This window comes from Adiantum capillus-veneris, chromosome 6, assembly GCF_014529385.1.
Source record: "Adiantum capillus-veneris isolate H3 chromosome 6, ASM1452938v2, whole genome shotgun sequence".
NCBI lineage: Eukaryota > Viridiplantae > Streptophyta > Polypodiopsida > Polypodiales > Pteridaceae > Adiantum > Adiantum capillus-veneris.
This window is the reverse complement of record NC_140936.1, coordinates 65,630,974-65,645,973: the sequence shown is the minus strand read 5'-3', so window position 1 is coordinate 65,645,973 and position 15,000 is coordinate 65,630,974. Positions and strand designations below refer to the sequence as shown.

The following is a 15,000-nucleotide window of genomic DNA, read 5'->3' as shown; positions in this document are numbered from 1 at the left end:
GGCAATGGCTGAAAAACTGAACGCTGGTGGCTGAAATCCACAAATGCTTGGCTGATATGGCTGCTGAAAACTGAAAACGCTGATGGCTGAAATCACTGGAGGTAATAGGCTGAAAATGCAAGGGAGAAGAGGCTGAAAATGCTGGGGTGCTGACACTGCGAGTACTGATGCCGCAGGTACTTCTGTTGCTGCCTCCTATGCCTTCTCTAGCGTCCAAAGGGCTTCTTTTATAGATTTTTTAGCCATTTGCCCTACCTACTTTCAATAGATGTCGTGTCAAAGTCATTTATTAATAAATGGCTTAAGTGACTGTTCATGTGCCTATATGCTTAAGTGACTTAATTGTGCAAGTGAGGGTATGCAACTATGACCTTCCTGATCATGCACGTCCTGCTCGAGGCTCACGAAGTGCCAGGCTAGATCCTAAGCTAGGATTGAGATTGACGCTAGACTGTAGAAGAAGCTTGTCGATATGGCGCAAGTGTAGTGCGCACATTCACGGCAAGACTTTGCAAGTTGGTAAAACTTCTTCTGCTGCTACTTCTTCACTTAGGGTTTAGGCCCCTCGGCCGGGATCTATAGGTTGGCTCTGTTCTTCAGTGGCTTGACACGTCAGTAGTTTGCGACATCCCCCCTTCTTGAAAGAAAGTAATCATCCGCGATTACAGCATATCTGCAAAACAACTCAAGTTAGCTCAAAAAATTTCTGAGGGTCGTTTCGAGGAACATTCCAAGGGACAATCAGCTTTCTCGTTCCAAATTGAGCTCTTGATATCCTGGATCGTTGGCTTCCAAGAAAAATCTCATCCAATAAGGAGTCTCATTCCAGATTGGAGCTCTTGATATCTTGGATCATTGGTTTACCAGAAACGTCTCATGCAATAAGGAGTATTCAGTGGTTGGCACATCACAATGCCACACAAATGCTGCATGTTTACAAGACAAAAACATAAAGTTGCCGATGAACACCTTCCCTGCAAATAACCATTCAGGTCCGGGCCATGAGCTGTTCAACTACTGCCTCATCACTCCTCCCACAAATAACCTAAAACGGTCCACGCCATGAGATATAGAGGCCTATTAGAACCACACGCCCCCTAGACCGCAGCCTGCATTTTTTGGAGGTGTTGATAGTAACCACTGCTCAGACTTCTCAATACCCCCCCATAAATATACCATCCAGGTCCGGGCCATAAGTAACAACAACAATACCCCCCCCCCCCCCATAAATAACCACAAGGGTTCGGACCATGAGTAAAAACAACACTTTTCGAACATTCAATACTCCCCCCACAAATAGTCACAAGTGTCCGGGTCATGAGTAAAGACAGCACTTTTAAAACATCCAATACTCCCCACGCAAATAACCACAAGCGTCCAAGCCATGAGTATATGCAAGCACTCTCAAACATTAATTCTCAGTACTCCACCCGAGAGTAAATCACTAATCATTGAAACCAGTATTAAAAGCAGAGTCAAACAATTCAAATCGGCATCAAGACAGGTTCAAAACAGATACCATCCATTTCAAACAAATTGCAAATAGGATCACCAAACAAGTTCTCAAACAAAACTCAAAAAACTGCTAAATCAAGCTGAAAAAGCATTCTCGACATAAGTCGGTCTCGAGAGTCGACGAGGCTTCCATCCTGAAACCTGCACCAAAATTGGATTAAATTTCGTCCATAAGGTTGTAGCCGACCGCAACATGGTCCATAAGCTCTTGAATAGTCGAAACAGGCCTCAGTAGACAGTGTTCCTCTAACAGTAATGGTAGTCCCAAGATATAGCAATCACACAGGACCCCAAGGTTATCAGCTCGAGAAGAAATACCTATTGCAAGATGTCGAGAAATTTCAACTTATAAACTGCTAGGGTTTTCTTGGCAAGGATTTTAGGATACCCCACTCTACCAGAAGCTGTACTCCGAAGGAAGATGTTAGAAGGCATATAACTTTGGGCAAAAAAAATTCCTGAAAGCTTGCCAAGTCCTTGGAGTGTGCAGCTTGGTAGCTATAGATTTCCACGCCTTCATGGCACTGCCTCTAAGAAAAAATGGTGGCTCAAAAAAAAAAAATGATCCTTCTTGTGCAAGTGATCTTTATGGCTTATGCCCTGTTACTGTCTGTAAGACAGAGCGATGAAGACCGGAGCGCACTCAATGCGCGATGGAGTAAGGGTGGGAGTGGCTAATAAGTTCGGGGTTGGGACACAAAGATTCTTGAATAAAATTTCCAGTGAGCTTTCGAAGCGCCATCTTGCTCCGTCTTCAAAGCGCCATCTTGCTCCGTCTGCTCTTTGGTAGGACCGGCATGCTTTCAAAAAAGCACACGCCTAAAGCTCTGATACCACTATCACGAAAATGGGCACCCACGTGCCAATAGGAAAGAACAGACTAAACAACTTTAAGCACTTCAAATAACAACTGAATTGAAAGAGATGCCCGACATGAGACGGGGAGTGGCGGAGTTCCACCCCAAGAGAGCGCTGGCCCCAAACCTTGGCGCCCCTCTCGGTATTTCTTTCTATTGCTTGAACTCAGTACAACGTCGGTACTCCACGCTCTGCACCTTCACTCGGAAGCGTGTAGAGACTGAGCCCTCTGCACATATTTAAAGGCCCTTGGCCTATGAAAAGCAGTCACATGAAAAGCTTCAAAACTCGAAAGCATCTTGTCCAAAAGCATTTTGCCCAAAAGCTGCCAGTGCAAAATAAGGAATTCCGTACACTACCACGTCAGCACCTGTTAGCGCAAAACGCGGAAATCCATACAGGTCAGGTCAGCACAGCCAACGTAAAATGCGGAATTCCATAGAGCTCTGCCACGTTATCAGTCTATACGCAAGAGAGTGTATGCTGGTCCTGTTTTATTTAATCTCTTTAGGTCACTTGGGCCCATCGGATAGGGTCCCATAAGTTGGTGAAAACTCTTCTTTAAAAAGTATGCCACTCGGCAAGACTTTGAAAGTTGGTAAAACTTGCTGCTACTTCTTCACTTAGGGCTTAGGCCCCTCGGCTGGGATCTGTAAGTTGGCTCCGTTCTTCAGTGGCTTGACACGTCAGCAGTTTGTGACAAAGAACAGAAAACGTTGGCTGATCTGCAAGGACCGACTATACGAATCCAAAGAGCTGCCTGAACTCTAAAAATGGGTGCTCTCGTCAACCACCGTGTGACACACCAAACTGCGCACAGGAAATGCCCGTTATGAATGGTCACATACTTCCTCTAAACGCTACGAGTCACCCATCCAATTTGACGCATCAAAAGTACCCATTCCAGGTGGCCTATCAGATATTCCCTTTCACAAGGCTATGGCCATTCCCTTGGAATGACGCACTAAAAATACATCTTCTAGGATGGCTCAAGGGATATTCCGTCTGCGATAGATAAACCTTCGCTTCAAAGACATAGAAACTTAAATGTCCACATGTCACACAAAGCCATGTGCACGTGCCAATTGCATTTATTGCTAATCATTCTAAAAGATGAAGCGTTGAAACTAAAGTTACTATTTTGTAGAAAAGATCAAACCCTTTCCAGTATCCTCTTGAATAAGAACCCTTTTCAACAAGTAAAGAAATACAATGACAAGACTAAACAACAAAAGTGTATTTATTAGATCAAAGTAATAACCAAGCTCAAGATACACATTATTTAGCAACATGAGAAATGTAGGAAGTGATATACATACAAATTCCATACTCCAACTTAAGACGTCAAACCCAAAGGAGTTTGGAAGATCTTTTCATCAAGAAAAGTGGAGCAATCACTATTTCTTATGCAATCAACTCCACAAAAGTCCTTTTGATAAATCAAGCAAAGGCTTCTTATAAGAAACCACATCTAGTAGGGACTGACTCGTGTAAAATGTTTGAGCCTTGAAAGTCTCAAGGATTAAAATCCAAGCGCTTGCTTGGATAGTTTTTTTAATTGTATTTCATCGTACCCCTTTCTTTGCAACCAGCCTACTAATGTCCTTTGATCTTGGGGTCTCAGCGACAAGCAATTTATTGATGGAAAATATTCGCAGCACGAACCAATGAAGATCTACTAGTAACTTATACACGAATATTATGTGAAGATCTGCATTTATTCAAGTAAGGGTCTGTATTTCTGGAGCTACTAATTATCCCTCTGTTTGGAGCATCATGGCCAGACCCATTTTTTAGAAGAAAATGCATCCCACAAGACTAAAAAGCTTATGCTAAGACATCCCCATAAGGTCATTGATAGCCACCAGCACTTACAGGGTAGAACTAGCAACGGTACATGCTCTCAATCAAACGTATACGCCCATATATATATATACTGGTTCAAGACAATAAATCATTCGTGGGTTTTCATTTCAGGATCCTAAGGTCCTTACGCATTGTGTCAATCGCTTGTTACTCATAGCAGTTGATTGAGAGAGAGAGAGAGAGAGAGAGAGAGAGAGAGAGAGAGATACCAGCACAGTACAGGACCACCGCAGGTCTGAGCTTTTCTGCCATACCAATGCTCTTGCAAACTCCAATTTCGTGAAGTTTATAAAATACTCTCTCTCTCTCTCTCTCTCTCTCTCACTCACTCAACGTCGAAACTTTTCTTCTTCTCCTCCGTCTCTCTCTCCGCAACTACGCAATAAATTATCCGTGTGCGTGTGTAGAGAGAGAAAAAAATGTAGACGAGAGTAAATCTTTAGGTCAAAACTTTATCATGTCCCAGCGCAAAGGATAAGCCAGGGTTTTTTCATGTATGATTTTGAGGTAATTCAATCTAGCTCAAATGAGCATTTCAAAAAAAAAAAACTTTATAGATCTTTGCGCCCTTGGGAGTGTGACGTTCAGACTCCACACACGGAGCGGCTCTTTCTAAGGGAGGGGGGAGAGAGAGAGAGAGAGAGAGAGAAAGTTTGAAGAAATGAGTGCAAGCCTCAAGCACAATATATACCTATTCTTAATTTCTTCAATCTCAAGATTTAGCATTGCAAGACCATCTCATAAAGAAATGGGGCTGGCAACTCTATACTCTAAGCTCATAGTAATGACTTAGGGTTTTCTTCGTTCATCCTTCTCTCTACCCTCGAGTCAAGGACAAGATGGCTTCCTAAGGGGACCAAGGTTTAGTCAATATGGTCAATACCAAAGAATCACTTTTTGTTTGTCTTCAAGACCCTTTAGATGGCTTTCAGCATCCTCAATGCAAGATAATGGCTTATCAGAACTCCCCTTTGTTTATTCGGTGGAATAAAGAATTCAATCATGAAGTCTTAGCTATTAAAAACTACCCATTATGGGTTAAGCTTCCCAAGATTTCTATGCACTTTTATTAACATTTAGGGGTCATCTTGGCCAAGCTCGGCAAGGTGCTAGGTGGTCAACCTAAAAGAGACTTTTATAACCCTGCCTAGTTTTGGTAGAAATGAACATGTCTTAAGATATGCATGTGGCTATAGACATGCCAATCAATGACGGGGAGCTGATGGAGCAACCAATAGAATACAGATGTTTTCCTCAAGCATTCTTTCTCTGTGGTAAAGAAGGGAATTTGGTAAAAGGATGCCCCATCAGGAACCCCCCTCCTCCTCTAGTCCCTCAACCTCCCCTCCTCCATCTCCTTTTCCCCCCTCCTCCTCTTCTCAGGAAGCGACCTCTTCTGAAGGTCTTGCTCAATAGACATTGCCACCCCCAAAGATCCTCCTAGTAAGAGGTTTGATAATTGGAACAATTTTCCCCCTAACACCCGCAATAGGTTTGCTATCTTATAGCAATGTATTCTTTTGACCCAACACAAGGATCTTAAGGTCTCCTAATACTTAGTCCTTGGGGGATCAACTCTTTACAAAAAAGGGCATGCCACCTACAAGCAAAGAGTCTTCAAAAACCCCCTCTGTATGACTAGTATATGGTTATTATGACCCTCCTTCTTACGTTTATAAAACTTAAAATAAAAAAAATTCTTATATCCTATCTTATATATAAGGTTTGGTATGGTTCTTTGAAAACACACTATTAAAAAAAGGACATGCCACCTACAAGCAAAGAGTCTTCAAAAACCCCCCTCTGTATGACAATATATGGTTATTATGACCCTCCTTCTTACGTTTATAAAACTTAAAATAAGAAATTTTTTTATATCCTATCTTATATATAAGGTTTGGTATGGTTCTTTGAAAACACACTATGACTCAATCTGTTGTGTAGTGAAACTCTCTTTTGTGTTTTATGAGCATTAGTTTACATCAATGTATCTTGATTGGGGTTGTTCTTTTATTCTTAAGCCTCAACTAACCCTAACACCATAAGAGAGAAGAAAAAACAAGTAGTAATTAGGTAATCCTTGATAGAAAAATGTGAGAGCTAATAAATTTGAGTCGATTTGTGTGAAGGGTTTAGATCTTGTAGTATCAAAGATTTACCTTCAAATGACATTAGATGGGAATTACAAACAATCTGGATACAAAAATGATGATCGATCTATACAAAGAAAACAATTCGACATGCCCTAATCCCCTAGACCAAGAGCCTACAAGGCACTCGCCAATAGAAGCATTAAAAGACTACAAGAGAAATCGCTCTAATAAGTTGTCAACTCCCCCGAACGGATCAATCTTAAGAAAAAAGGACAAGCGCTCTAGTAAATGAAAATTTTATCTAGGAATATCAAGGGAATTTCTCATCCCCTCAAAGCCAAAAATGTTTCTACATGGACTATGTTTCTATATGGACTCGCCCTCCACGAGGCAAAGAGAAACTTGATTACATTTGGAGAGAGGCCTTTAAAGTACATAGGTCTCCTGCCAAAGCATGGTATAAGGCTATTGCTTTCTCTTAAAGTTTTGTAAGCAAGTCATGGTTATCAGAAAGAGGCAAAGGGATGTATGCTATCTATAATGAATTAGATGTTCTGGGAGTTGAATTTAAGGCTTTTGAAACTCAACCTAGGTACAAAAAATAAAAAATATTCATTAGCATGAAATAGCCTTGCTATGTGTGCATAATAGGTATGCAAAATTGCAACATAAAAAGTTGAAACAACCATCTGTTAATGTTTTTTACAGTACTTGTGACATTAACAAGTTTAACTAAATACCCAACAATTTTTGGTCTCTGAAATTGTTCCCAATATCGCATGCTAGAAGTGGTCTAAGAAATAAATTTGACTAGCACGTGGGAACTCTCTCACAACACAAAATTAATAGAAGGTGCCAGTGTTAGTCTCATAGACTCATATTCTCCACATGTGGAATATGTCTCATAAAGTGATGTTAGTAGATGTGACATTCGTCAAGTACAAGAAGAGCTTGTGCGTGGAGGTAACTGCTTTGGAGGTAATTGGAAACACTTAGGGATATGAGTGAGAGGGACCCTCATAAACCTTGCTCCACATTGGCTAAAACAAACTTCATTAGTTCTTAGACCATGTTGTACACCTTGTGACTAACAACATGTGCCAAAAACAATCCCTACCTTGCATGTTGATGACCTTCATAAGAGATTTGACCACTAAAAGAGTATATAATGCCAAGAGTGGACCCCCGATTCCATCATAAGGAGAATTCACATGGACAAGAAAAGGCTAGCAAAGGAGGTACCCGATACACTTACCTCTAACCCTTCCCATAACAACTACCATGTGGCTATGCATGACCCCGTCAATTGCATCGAAACAAGTTGTGAAACATTGTTGCGCAACTGGAAAAGACCCTTGGTTTTATTTTGTCTAAGAACTCTTAGTCATGTCTTGGAAACTTGAAACCCTTATTCAGGTTCCAAAAGTAGACCACTTAAACAGTAGGTAGATGGGTACCATCAAAGCTACCTTGCTACCAATAGTGTAGTGAACTTATATGCTACCCCTTGGTGGTTGAGAGATCCTTTCCTTGAAAGCATGTGTGAAGAGTCCAATAAGTGATCATCAACACTCATTGAGTGAGCTGTCATTCATAAGTTAAGTCATACACCCAAAAAATGGTGCTCTTATAGACACAACCCATTTTACAAACTAAGCAAGAGATCCTCTCAAGCTAGAATCTTATTCCACAACCGGATATTTAAACAATCATATTTCCCTATTGAAAGAAGAGAAAGATTCGAAAAACCTAAAAGAAAGTAGCCCTACTAGGTATTCTTTGGTGTTTTGTTTAAGATATGCTTTTGATTATAAGAATTTGCATGCCTTGAGGTTCGTGTAGAAGATCCAAGTTGTCACATGAATAAGCTAAGTGACAGTTAGGCCATGCCTACTTTGCTACAGAAAAAAAATCATATGTAGTGCATGCACCATGTGCATAGAACCCCCAGTGCATGTGGATACCACCTTAAGTTGAATCCATCTTAGTAACTGACTAGTAGGCACCAACAACATCTAGGGGCATTCCTATGCAATGGAGACAAGCAAGTATACTAGCCGCAATGTCTATTGACCATTCTACGGATACCATTTGAAATAAAATCCATCTTGTCAATTATCAAGCAAATAATCGACTATTAGTTGGAGTATAATATCTTTGATTGAGTATCTTGCATCGTAGTGGAAGCGTAAAAATAACTTGTGTGGAATTAAATCGTAATAGGCACACCTTGCATGCAATTACTCAAAATAAATAGATTGATAAGCCCATGGCTACAATGATTGCCTCAATGGTTTTATCTGATACCTTTAAGTGCCTTGCACTATCCAAAACTGAAGTTGATACACTCAAGTGCAATTCAACCTTGTCGTACATAAATGTCAACTTGTATCTCAAAAATGCCCAATCCCCAACCCTTGGTGCCTTGTTGTAGATCCAAATGTAGAAAGTAGGGCTTTGACATGGGGTAGAAGCCATGATTCAGTTTGTTAAACTTGTGATGGGGTCCATGACCCCCTCCTCCCAAAAAATCGGTTGGCTTTTATACTAATGAAAGGATCAAGGGAAACTGGGAACATCCATGATCTTCTCATCCTACCTCTTCCCTATATAGCCCATTGGCTAGACTTCAGCCTCGGTGCCACGTTCTCATTTGGGTCCTACTCGGCTACCCTTGGCTGACAGGGCATCTTGATGTGAGAGGTTTGCATTGGGAGGTCATGACGTTGGTACAACCAAAGTGTGTCGACCATAGAAGATGGCGTGGGCAGATATGTGCATGCTAGCAGAAGCATGGCAAAGGGCTGGAGCAACTATAAAGATCATGGGCTGATATGTAGCAGTGGGAGATGTATGATTGATGCGGTTTTTAGGCCAAGAAAGGCTCCAGAAGGGGCTAAGTTGAGGAGCAGATGAAGGAGATGCGAGATGCAGCTTTTGGGTCCAAGAATGTAGAGCTTGAAGTTCTGAAGGAGTAGGTCCAAACGGCTCATCAAACAGAGCTATGGAGCCCAAGATATTGAAGGATGAAGGTTCAGTGTGTTGCAGATTTTTGCCGGACAGGGCAGCTGGGGACAAGTGGCCCAAGTGGATGTCAGAGTACAGGTGTGTAGTGCTCAATTTATGGAGCCTACTTGTCTTTGCAGATTGCAGATCCAAGCCACGGATTGCAGTTTATAGCCAGTTGAAGTTTTGTCGGGGGCTAGGTAGGTGCCCACCTGCCACATGGGGCAGTGTGCCATCTGGCATTTTTTGGACTGCGACAGAGTGCGAGGAGGTGCTGTGCAATGTATGGAGCTAGCAGGAATTGATTGCACGTCAAACGAAGCTTGGAGCAAGAAGTTACAGAAGTCTGAAGATTGGGTGCATTTGTCCGGAGTTGGCCACAGATGATTTCCTCGGTTTTTGCAACCTCGGTTCGGGGTCTTGGAGACTCTCAAAGTGCGGAAAGGACCGGGGGGTTTCAAGTTGACATAGTGTGTTTGTAGCTAGGCTTTGCGGATTGGGAGCCGGAACTCAGGGCCAGAGATGGCAGAACTTGAAGTTGAAGGGCACCCACAAAAGGGGTTTTTTTTCTCATAAAATTGATTTTTTTGGAGGCTTTGGAGGTGGATGAGCTGGGAGCCGCCACGTGGCAAGGGGGCAATCCCATATGTGTTGCCATGAAGCAGTGTCGTGGGGTATAAGGGCTGCAATGTGGTGCCCTTTGGAGATGTGTGAGGCGAGCGTGAGCTCTCTGGCGCTGGTGGATGTCGGGTGGCGCTGTGTGAGCCTGTACAGGCGGCGACTTGCATCTGTTTTGGTCGAGGGAGGTCGGCGTCTTGCATTGGTGGTGCGCACTGGCGTGGCGGCAGTCGCAGTTGATGTTGTAGTGATGACGTGGCATCCCGTAAGGGCTCGTGCCCGCGCCCATGAGCCAATCTTTTGAAGGGGTACCCCCCCACCCCCCCCAATAGCGATGTCGCTATTGCTTGCTTAGGGGAGGGGTCCCGCGTTGGAGTGAAACACGATGGTGTGAAACAGCCCGAGGCCAATCAAGGGCAATACAAGGGGCTTATCCTGCGGCCAATGACAGAAGAGAGGGAACGAGAGTCCCAAAGCCAAGTCAAGGGGAGAATCCCACAGTAGGAGTGAGAGACAGAGTTCAAAGATGTCAAGGGGAGGGATCTCGCAGTGAATGGAGCCGGGAAAGAGCAAGAGAGAACCCAAAGGGTTAGAACCAAGAGGCCATTCTGAGGACGGGCCAAAGGGGTGAATTCAAATGCCGAGTTTTGCGGACAAGGGCCAAATTGGGCAGAGAAAGATACCATGCAAAAATTACCAAAACTAAAATGTGCCAAGTGCAAGCAATGCAAAGCTAATTCTAAAAAGAGCAGAAAGAGAACTGTATGAGATAAGAGCTCACCCATTTTTTCTTTAGGTCTCCTAGAGACACCCCTATAAAAGGATGTAAACGTGATTTTTTTGGGCCTTTTTGCCATTATGCTGTTTGGCCTGTATAGGCTTTTGAGTCATTGTCTTGCTGTTGAGGGTTGTGCCGAGACGGTATTGGTTGTACATGGTGTTGTTTCTGCAAGAGGACATTCATTGCTATCTCTGGGTGTCATTCCCCCTTCCCCTTTCTCTTCTCTGCTTGTGTGCGTGTGGTTTCGGGTGTGTGTCGGCGTGTGTGCCCCCCCCGAGGTTTGTCATGCAAAGAGAGATAGAGAGAGGCGGTGTGCGTGTGGAAGGCTATGAATTGAGTGGAGCGGAGTGATTCAGTCTATCTAGTGCAGTGCAAGGTGTGTGTGCATATGGTTGTGTGCAAGCGGTGGTTTGCTTGCAGGTAGTGTCGAGTTTTGAAGGTGAACTCTAGTGGATTGGGGCGCTGTGTATACCCTGGGCTATAGTGAGGCAATGTGTTGTTTGCCCGGTGTGTTCCCCTTTCCCCCTCTCCAACGTGATAATGAAGCCTAATAGATAACGGTCATTCAAGTCCTAATGTAGCTTACGCAATGCTGGCATTGTTGTCAATCAAAGTCACCTATCTTTTGACATTCAAATCACTTTCTTGCAAAGGCCTATTGGGATCCTTCTCCTTGACTCCATCATAGGAGTCATGTGCGCTTCTCTCATGAAATTTAGTCTAGATAAGGGAAGGCAAAGCATTTGGTAGAGGTACATCACGAAATTGTGCAAAGTAAAGGAGGTGTATGAGGTCATTACTTTCACACTCAAAAGGGACCATGCCAATTCTTAAGGTTTCCACCTCTATGAACCATCATCTTCTAATATGCATGTAAGGCACAACATTGCAGAGCATAGCAACTAGTTATAGTTTCTTGCTAGGGCAGAGACGGTGATAGAGAGCCACAACAACACATGCAAGGGTTAGATGAATGCAAGAAAGGGCCATGCAAGGCACATAGTAAGAGAGAGAGAGAGAGAGAGGGGAGCTTGGTTGCAGATGGGATGTAGAGGGGGATGGATGTTGGCAGATCGCCGCAATCGGATGATAGAACTCAAACAAACATAATTATGTCAATCCAAGGACGTAGCCGACCCGATTGGTGCATGGAAACTTCAAATGCAATGCCCTAAGCAACAATGCACTAAGGAGAAAGGTGTCACTGCTCTCTATACAAGGTAGATCTAGCAAATAGAGAAATTGCGTGCGAGTTAACCAAGACTCCTAAAGGCCGTAGAGGACCCAAATGGACTCCAAACTTGATGAAACTTGATATCCTAGCTAATAAGACCAAGGGGAACCCAAAAATGTGACCAAAATTCAATTCCAAAATTCTAGCTAAGATGAGTAACCGCGATTGTCACCACTACCCACCTACACAAAGTGAAGAATGAGGGGTCCTATGGATCCTCTCTAGTCCTAGCTACCTCTGTCCAAGCTTAGAAACAAGTTTAAACCTCTAATTACCTTTGAAAATCTAGATTAGTACACGGAGAAACCTTGGGCTAAAACCACTCGATGCGTCACACATACACACTCAAACACAACACAAAATACATGTACATGAAGCTAAGAGCATGTAGAAGCAACACCTGAAGTTTCATTACAATGCCACCCATACAAGGAGATGTGAGCATGCAAGCATAGGCCGATATCGAACGTATACTCTTTTGCTCACAATAATTGATCTCCCTTATTAATTATGACCTTTCGCTTATATACCTCGGGCTCTAAAGTAGGTATTTGGGCTAAAAAGAGACAATTATTACAACAGTGGGTGCACTAGGCTCTCTAGCCTTTTTCATTATTACAAAGCAGGCTTTAGGCAAAAAAGTGAAAGAATAATTAATGTGCCTTTGTTGACCAGTCGGATTCGACATGTGTTTATCAACCGCTTCAACACTCCCCCCTCCTGTATTCTTATCGTCCCCAACAAGACTTCATTGTCTTTAGTAGGACTGCCCTTTCTTTGTTGGAAGGTCATAGTCATTTGTTGGAGCTGATCCGTCTCGTGTGGTTTTTAAATCAGCTTTTGATGGCGAAGCATGTGTGTATCTATTTGTAGTTTCTGCTTTGTCTCTTTTGCAAGTGAAGATGTTGATGGTGGTTGATACCTGCAACTTTAAGTACTTTGCTTCTTGTGATATTTTTGTTGAAGCTTGTATTTTGGTTGATATCTTTGAAAAACTGTTCTTGGTAACACATTTGTACAATTAGATTGGCCTTGCTTTGTCCATTTTGAACATTGGGTAGCATGTTCTTCATTGTGCTGCTGATTCCTCTTGTAGAAGAAGTATGTACAATATGTTATTAATGTCGTTTCTAGATTAGGGTCTGAAACTTGAATGAGCAAAGGGAAAAACCCAGTGGGAAAAAATGCCTTTGGTGTATGCTCTTATTGGAGTTGAGCTGTTGGAAATTGAGTACCTGCTCATGCAAGGTGAGTGCCTTGGAGAAACAAAGAAAGAGTGCCAAATGCATGTGTCAATTATGGGACACTGTATATGCACATGAGAGATTTTTTCAAGAAAAGCATGCGGTGTGAGAAATGGAGTTGATGGATACTTCAAGGAAAGAACATAGCACATGTGATATCCAATGACATCTCAATAGCTTCCACTTTCCTAGAAGGGTTTTTGATGTAGAAATTTCTCCACTCATTCCTCACTGTGCTCAATGCGTGAGTGTCTTTTGGACTTCTTCTTTCTCTTCTCTTGACTTAAATAGATAAGAACTTTGACACCTATGCTCACCTATACCAGCATGAGCGACACAATGTAAATATGCTCAACTCTTCAAGCTCAAGCAGTACCTATGATAGCTAAGACTCTTAGACCACATAAAATATTACTTGAAGCTTTGGGACTAATGCCTTGCTCATTTGGTGCCATGTATTTTTAATGGCGACTTGGAATTACCTATTTCAAGGCCAAAATCCCATTGAGGTTCTGGAGATTTAGGCCTTTACCATTGTGTTGATCATTAGATGCCACCATTTTGTCCAATAATTTAGCATACTTTAGATTTTCCTACTTCTTTAACATTGAGTTCTACTCTTTAAATCTCTTCTTGTTCGTTTTGATGTCCTCATCCGCATAGCATTGTGGCTTCCTAGGCTTGCTTTTGGTGGTTTGGTTATTTTGGATATTGTTATGGCCCTTTTACGATTTCGTTGGGCTTCCTGGGGTCAACTCATAACTTTGTACACTTTTCTCTTGATTTGACTCCATATTTGGTTTCTCCTTTCCAAGAGCTTTCTGTAGACTGCCCACTTGTTAGGGTGTTTTTGCCATCTGGGTTGTTGGGTAAAATGCCTGTAGTCGTGGCAACAGAAGTGGTTGGTGACTTTTTTGGCTTCTTCCAGATCTATTGATACCATCTTGTTCCTTATGATGTCCTCATCCTATCTATGCTATGTCCAATTTGGATCATTCAATCTCAAGTTATGACCATTTTTGTGTTTTGATGGGTCACTTATGATCGACTCCTGAATCTTTGCACTTTTTGCTTGATGTCTCTTCATTTCTGGACTCAACTCTTCAAGAGCTTACTATAGACTGCCCACATGCTAGGGCGATTTTGTCATTTGAGCTCTTGGGTAAAGTGCTTTTGCCAGGTGGCAGCAAAAGCGGTTGGTGGCTTTTTTGCCAGTTTGACCTAAGAGTGGTGCCTATAGCTTCCCCTTGATGAGTACATCACTCCTGTAAAAAGGCATTCGGCCAAGTTATGGTTATCTAGGGTTTTCTGATGAGCTTGAAACTGCTCTAGAAGGTCTATGTGGTCTATCTTGAGCTTTTTGTGGAAAAATTCAAAGTCGCAGACCTAAGATTCACATGTTCATGACTTGTTTGGTAAAAAACGCGCAAAAACGCATATTTTAACCTATCTTGAAATCTGATCAACTTTTTGCTTAACTTTCTGTCACACTAGGTCCTACTAAGTGTGTTTAAGCTTTAGATGTGAAAATTCCCAACTTTGCACTGCTTTTTGTAATTTTGGGGTCAATTTTTTGTTTTTCAGATTGAAATGGACAAGATTTGTCCCTATGTGAACATTTTTTGATCCAAATTTGTCATGTTTGGTACCTGGGGACTCATTTAAAGTCCTGGTAGAATCCTCTTGACAAGAGCTCTCTGCTTGTCAACCAATATATATACCTGAGCTTGGTGGCAGTAACCGCCGTCACTGCTATTGATATCATTTTTGGCTTTTGTTCATAGA

General features: G+C 42.4%; 1 protein-coding gene across 2 annotated transcripts in view; it reads right to left on the bottom strand.

The window, feature by feature from the left end:
- The window catches only part of LOC147455634 (Translation initiation factor SUI1 family protein), an 81,691-nt gene extending 77,085 nt beyond the window's left edge, over nucleotides 1-4,606 (bottom strand). For both annotated transcript variants that reach the window (XM_086514369.1, XM_086514370.1), the window contains exon 1: nucleotides 4,449-4,606. In XM_086514369.1, the coding sequence (XP_086370495.1) occupies nucleotides 4,449-4,491 (43 nt within the window). In that variant the 5' untranslated portion in view covers nucleotides 4,492-4,606. The remainder of the gene's footprint in view (nucleotides 1-4,448) is intronic.
- Between the last annotated feature and the right edge of the window lie 10,394 nt (nucleotides 4,607-15,000).